Source organism: Pholis gunnellus (assembly GCF_910591455.1).
Source record: "Pholis gunnellus genome assembly, chromosome: 22".
Lineage (NCBI taxonomy): Eukaryota > Metazoa > Chordata > Actinopteri > Perciformes > Pholidae > Pholis > Pholis gunnellus.
In genome coordinates, this window is record NC_136549.1 from 16,386,588 (window position 1) to 16,392,587 (window position 6,000).

The 6,000-nt window shown below is 43.4% G+C and overlaps 1 protein-coding gene across 1 annotated transcript in view; it reads left to right on the forward strand.

Annotated features, from left to right (window-relative positions):
- celf2 (cugbp, Elav-like family member 2) overlaps nucleotides 1-6,000 on the forward strand; it is a gene marked incomplete at its 5' end in the record, with an annotated part of 111,236 nt that overhangs the window by 91,743 nt on the left and 13,493 nt on the right. The window contains 2 exons of the mRNA XM_079184090.1: nucleotides 647-808; nucleotides 2,459-2,522. Coding sequence (XP_079040216.1) covers nucleotides 647-808; nucleotides 2,459-2,522 — 226 coding nt within the window. The remainder of the gene's footprint in view (nucleotides 1-646; nucleotides 809-2,458; nucleotides 2,523-6,000) is intronic.

The following is a 6,000-nucleotide window of genomic DNA, read 5'->3' on the forward strand; positions in this document are numbered from 1 at the left end:
AGCAGTGTGTGTGTGTGTGTGTGTGTGTGTGTGTGTGTGTGTGTGTGTGTGTGTGTGTGTGTGTGTGTGTGTGTGTGTGTGTGTGTGTGTGTGTGTGTGTGTGTCTCTTAACTTAATTGAGAGTAGATATTTCTTTTTCCTAGCTGATGTAAAGTTTAATATAAGATGTTTTTATAAGATTTAACTTTCATGATATGCTCGTACATGAATCATTTTGTTATCGTCGTATAAATACAGTATAAAGTGTGTAAACACAGACCTGATTCCCTAATTATCTCTTGTCTCCTCTTCTCCTCTTTTTCCACATTTCTTCTCTTGCCTCCTCTTTTCCTTTTTGAATCTTCCATCTCTTCTTTCTTCCTTTTTTTACTCTTATCTCTCCTTTCTCTTCTCTTCTTCTCTTGTTTCCTCATCTTGTCTCCTCTCCTCTTTCATTTATCCTTCTCTTCTCTTCTTTTTTCTATTTCCTGTCCTCACCCCATTTTATCTTCCTCCTCTCTCCCATTTCCTCTCTTCTTTCCTCCCCTGTTTTGTCTCCTCTTCTCTCACCTCCTTTTTCCATCTTTACTCCTCTTCTGTCTTCATTTTTTTCTTTCCTCCTCTCCTCTCCTCTCCTCCTCCTCTCCCTCCTTTTCCTCCCACGCAGGGCTGCTCGTCTCCCATCGTGGTGAAGTTCGCCGACACGCAGAAGGACAAGGAGCAGCGGCGTCTGCAGCAGCAGCTGGCGCAGCAGATGCAGCAGCTCAACAGTGCGACCACCTGGGGGAGCCTGACGGGCCTGGGCGGCCTCACCCCGCAGTATCTGGCTGTAAGGAGAGCCGCCGCGTCGCCCACCACCATCACCTCCTCCACCCCTTACTACAGCCCCATGGCCAACGCCGCCGCAGTCAGTTCCCCAATCGAAAAACCTTCCAACCTGAAAAAAAAAAACAACCTAAACACTCTCACTTGGCCTCCTGTCGCCTCCTCCCTGCTCTCTTTCGTTCTCTTCCTCCTCTCCTCCATCCTCTTGGGATTGTTGGCTGGCGAGGAAACGAGGTCTCTGAACAGGTTGAGGCTGCTAGAAGCCAATAATGTTCTCCATGAGGAAGATGTTCAATGGAAACTACTTTTTGTTTTTGAAAGAAGTGTTAAAGTGCCCGCTTTAAATGTTTTTTACTCAAAATTACTCTAAAGTTGCCAAATACAGAACGTTCATAAAGGTTAATTATCTTATGATCACGTTAACTCAAAGCAGTAAAGTTCTGGAAAGATTGTGGACTCAACTACAGTCAACAGCAACATAGGACAGCATGCATCCCCAAATATGTTCATTTAGCATTTAAGCATTTGATTTATTTTTATTGATTGGTAAGGTTCTCCTACTTCTAAAGGTAAATACGTCTTTTAAAAGAAAGTTAACTGAAAAATGTGTCTTAAAGCTTAAAACTGGTGTTTCTGAGATACCAGGTTTTCACAGTGAGGCCTATTTCGTTGTAATTGTTGTGATTTATTCGAGGCTAATTGTAACTTCCTCAGACTTTCGTTAGGATTGAACAAATAAACGATCTGGCTGGGGACAGTGTTGAACCCCTTCGGGAGTCCACTGAGCCCCAATTTGATAAATCCTGCAGCAGCTCGGCTGCACAGACATCTGAGGCCGCCATCGGTTGATTTGTTTGATTGGGGGGATTTGTATTTTATTTCTTTTTTAAAGCAGAGTTCAGAAACCTCATTCCCTCCTCGTGTCTCTGCAGCCATTTTGCCTTTTCAGAGCCTCGTTCTCTTCAGGAAGGTCTGGGCACTAACCCTCGACTCATTGCTCTTAGCGTCTAAATTAAACAGCCCAAACTCTCCTTAAAACACACGTCAATAGTCTTTCGATTCTCAATTTGTTTGACTCTAAGAGCAATTAACACCTGTCTGTTCAACGAGAGAACAGAGCTCAGGCAAACATCCCACCTTTACTGAATATTGATTTATCTTTTTGGGGGTAAAAAGTGTTTTTGTGGATTTGGGCTCCCGGCTTCCTGCTCTTTCAATCCTCTTTCTTCACTCTTTTGAGAAGATTAAGCTCTATATTCTACACAAACAATAGAAACAAGATGTTAATTCGCCGTTAATTCAACTCTTTGAAGGATGATTTTTCTTTTCCTGACAGCATCAGTATTCCACTTTTGTTTTTGGAATCTAATTAGTCGGCTAGATTAGAGCTTTCATGCTCAACTTGTCTGGAAGAATCACGGCGGAATACTAACAGTGTTTGCTTAGAGGAGAGATCAAGCTGTATTAGCAGCTCATTTACTCATCGAGCACCGAGGCAACAGACCCGCATTGCTAAATTACCAGTTTAGCTTCTCCGTGTAGCATTGTGCAGACATGTGTCGAGCTTGCTGCATCCACACGGCTCACTCTGTTTCTCCCTCTTCTCTCTCCTCCTCTCCTCCTCTCTTTCCTTTTCTTTTTTGTTTCCCATCAGTTGCTCCAGCAGGCGACTTCCTCCAGTAACCTGGGAGCCTTCAGCGGGATCCAGCAGATGGCCGGTGAGTCAAAAGAAATCAGTTGATAAACTCCTTCCTTTTTTTTCCTTTCTTCTTTTTTTTTTTTGTTTAATCCACGAATCCACGACGGCGATGGACTCTTTGTTGCGCCTCTCTTGTTATTTTTTTCTTCTTTTTTTGTTCGCAGACTTCTAAAAGAAGGACCAAAGAGCATAGCAGATGAACTCGCGTGTCGGGAGTTAAGAGAGATCTTTGCCCCGAAGATTTATTAACCGTTGCTAAGAATTGTCTTGATCTTTTAATGAGGCCAGACAAGAGCTGTGCCCTGGGCGTGTATAGCGGTAGCGCCGAGGCTCTGGGATGGATGAATCGGAAAAATAAAAAGAGAGAGAGAGAGAAGAAGGGAGTGGAGAAAAAATGGTTAAAAGCGGGTGGCTTGTTGGTGGATGTCTTTGCACTGCGGGCTGGCGCCATCTACTGCTCCCTCACTGTGATCTGTCATCTGCACTTCCATGTTTTCTCTCTTCAAGAGTATATCTGCAGTCAAAGAAGTGGGAAAAAAAGAGGGAAATAAAGCTCATAAAAGCTGCAGTGAATATTAGCTCGGTGAAACTTTTTCAAACTCTTAAGAAGGAAGGACACAAGAAAAAGGAAATTTAAAGTGGGAAGGGACAGTCCAATTCTCCTAAGTAAGGCTGCCGCAATAAAACATGCATATTGTATTAACCCAGTTCTGTATTAATCTGAGCCTGCAGCGAGCCAAGAAGCCTCCTATTAAATGTTGAACAAGATAAAATCTCTGTCTTTAAGAAATATCATTTTTTAGGGCTTAAAATGTAGATTTATTTAAGACTTTCCGGGACCCGTGGATACTCGCTCTCATCATCATCTCTGACTTCTTCTTCTCTTTCCATTAAACTCTGCTCGTCTTTCTTGCTCTTTCTCTCTCTTCTCAATTTATTTTAAGCCTCTCTCTCTCTTTTTTCTTTTCTTTTTTCTTGCACCTCCCACCTTCTTCATCTCACCTTTACGCCAACCTTCCTCCTCTCTTCTCAGCGAGCTACTAATTGTACGCTGCTTAGTCAGGCGACGAGTGAGAAACAATAGCGCTATCTGAGCACGATGGGAGTTTCGCTCTTTCAAAGTGGCGAGCAGCCGTCTTGTGTCCTCCGGTTTTTGTTATTTTTTGCACACTGTGCTGTCGAGGCTCAAACACACATTTTCCTCACAAAACGCACACTCGCACGGAAAAAAACAGGCTCTGGGATTTTTTTGGAAGCGAGGGCGAGTAACGGCGTCTGAATCTGGAGATCTGTTGGTCCTCCATCTGCGAGAGAGAGAGAGAGAGAGAGAGAGAGAGAGAGAGAGAGAGAGAGAGAGCATTAGTGATTGGCAGGAGATGTGACACAGCTGAATGACATCTGGTCCCAGTCTTTAACACGAGGAGCTGCAGAGCTGAGAGGCTTCAATTACACCAATGAGCATTCAATTAGACACAGCCAACGCCAGCCTGGTGCAGCCCGGCGCTGCCATACAGGCCACATGGAGCATGCACACACACACACACACACACACATGCGTCCTCGCACACATATGTAGTCGCTCACACACTCACGTACCATCTGCACAGCCCGGATACTCCGACTGTGATGCGGGGAGTAGATGGTGTTTGTCTCTTTCTTTGCCTTCTCTCTCTAACCCGGATATATACTTTTATATCACGCCTAAAAAATAAATGTTCAATGAGGGAGATAACTTTTGACAAATGCAAGTAAGAGTTGGGGTTGAGTTGCTTTGAGAAAAGGGGGGAAAAGAGGTAGCAGAGAGAGAGAGAGAGGGGGGGGGGAAAGAAAGAAAGAAAAGGAGGTAAGGAAAAGATAACAGAGGCAGGAAATGAAAGGAAACAATGGAAAAGAGGAGGGAAACTAAGAAATTGGAAAGTGGAAGGGAGGAAAGGAAGAAGAGGAAAAGAAATAAAAGGATAAAAGAGAAGGAAAGGAGGAAGAGTAAAAGGCAAGAGAAGAAATGGAGAGAAAGAAGTCAGGGAATCGAAAAAGAGGAAGGAAAGGGAGTTAATATGTGGGAAATTGGAAAAGAGGAAAACAGATCTAAAGTGCAGGGAAGCAAAGAAGAGGAAATGGAAAAAGAGAAGGAAATAAGGAAGCATTAGGCATGAAAGATGTTTATAAAGGATGTGAGGAAAGGAAAAGAGGGAATAGGAAAGAAAAGACAGTGAAGGAAAAGAAAGAAACAGAGAAACAAAATGGTAAAATAAAGGGAAATATGTGATGGGGAAGGGGAAGTGAAGAAAGGAAAAATACATGGAAGAAAAAAGGAAAGGAAAGGACCCAGAAGCAAGGAAAGGAAATGGAAAAGAGGATAAAGGGAAGTGAAAGGGGGAGGAAAAGAAGAGCAGAGAAAATGGTCGAGAGAAAGGAAAAAAGGGTGAGGAAAGGAAATGCAGGCAGGAAGGAAGAGAAAAGGAAAAGAAATCAAGGAAATTGAAAAACGGCCGTACGATTCTCTGCAGTAACTATTTGTTTGCATCGTAAACGGACTGAAGTATTACTGAAGTATTACTGAAGTATTACTGAAGTATTACTGAAGTATTACTGAAGTATTACCCTGAAACGTTTGTGTGGTCAAACCCACCGAGGGGAGAAAATGGAGCAGCGAAATAAACCTTTTATATCATAATAAAGAGCCATGAAGAAGAGCTCTCATAGACGCAGAGCTCGTGTGCTGCACTTTTAAAGGTAAAAAAACAAACACACACACACACACACGCGGCCTAAATTAGTACGACATTCGATTTGTGCATTTTTCACAGAACGTGACAGAAAGAGCGACGGCGGGCGGGCGCCTGATTTTATTCACCACGTTGCGTAAAAATGGAAAAAAAAAAAACATTTTAGCTTTCGATGCGTCGCAGAAAATTGAGGAAAATCGCTCTGAAAACCAGATTGGTTTTGGCTTCGATGCGTGTACACACTCATTTACCGCAGACACACACACACACACACACTTCCTGCTGGAGAGTGGCCCTTTTTTATTTATATATCTTTAACCAATCAGAGGAGTGAATCCAGCCGTCTGCTCTCATTGGCTGCTGCGTTGGGTTTGGTGGTCCGGCTGAAGGATAGCTCTGTTTCGGATGTTCATTCAAACAAGATGGATTCTTCTTCGTGGTGTCTTGTTTGTGTGTGTGTCTTATCTGTGTGTGTGTGTGTGTGTGTGTGTGAGTGTGTGCGTATTCCCATGGTACTGTATATACACCCAGGCTGTATATACGACACATACACCTCACATTGACAGTGTCCACCCTTTTTAACCTCTTAACAAGCTCGTGAGTCGGAGGAAGAGGCTCCTCTGGTGGTAAGAACGACTTCCTGCTCTGGTGATTCTGTTTGCTTTATGAGGTTTCTCCACCTCGTAATGTTCACACACACACACACACACACACACACACACACTCACGGAGAAAAGGTGAAAGGTTTAGTTGTACTCACAGAAGGTGTTT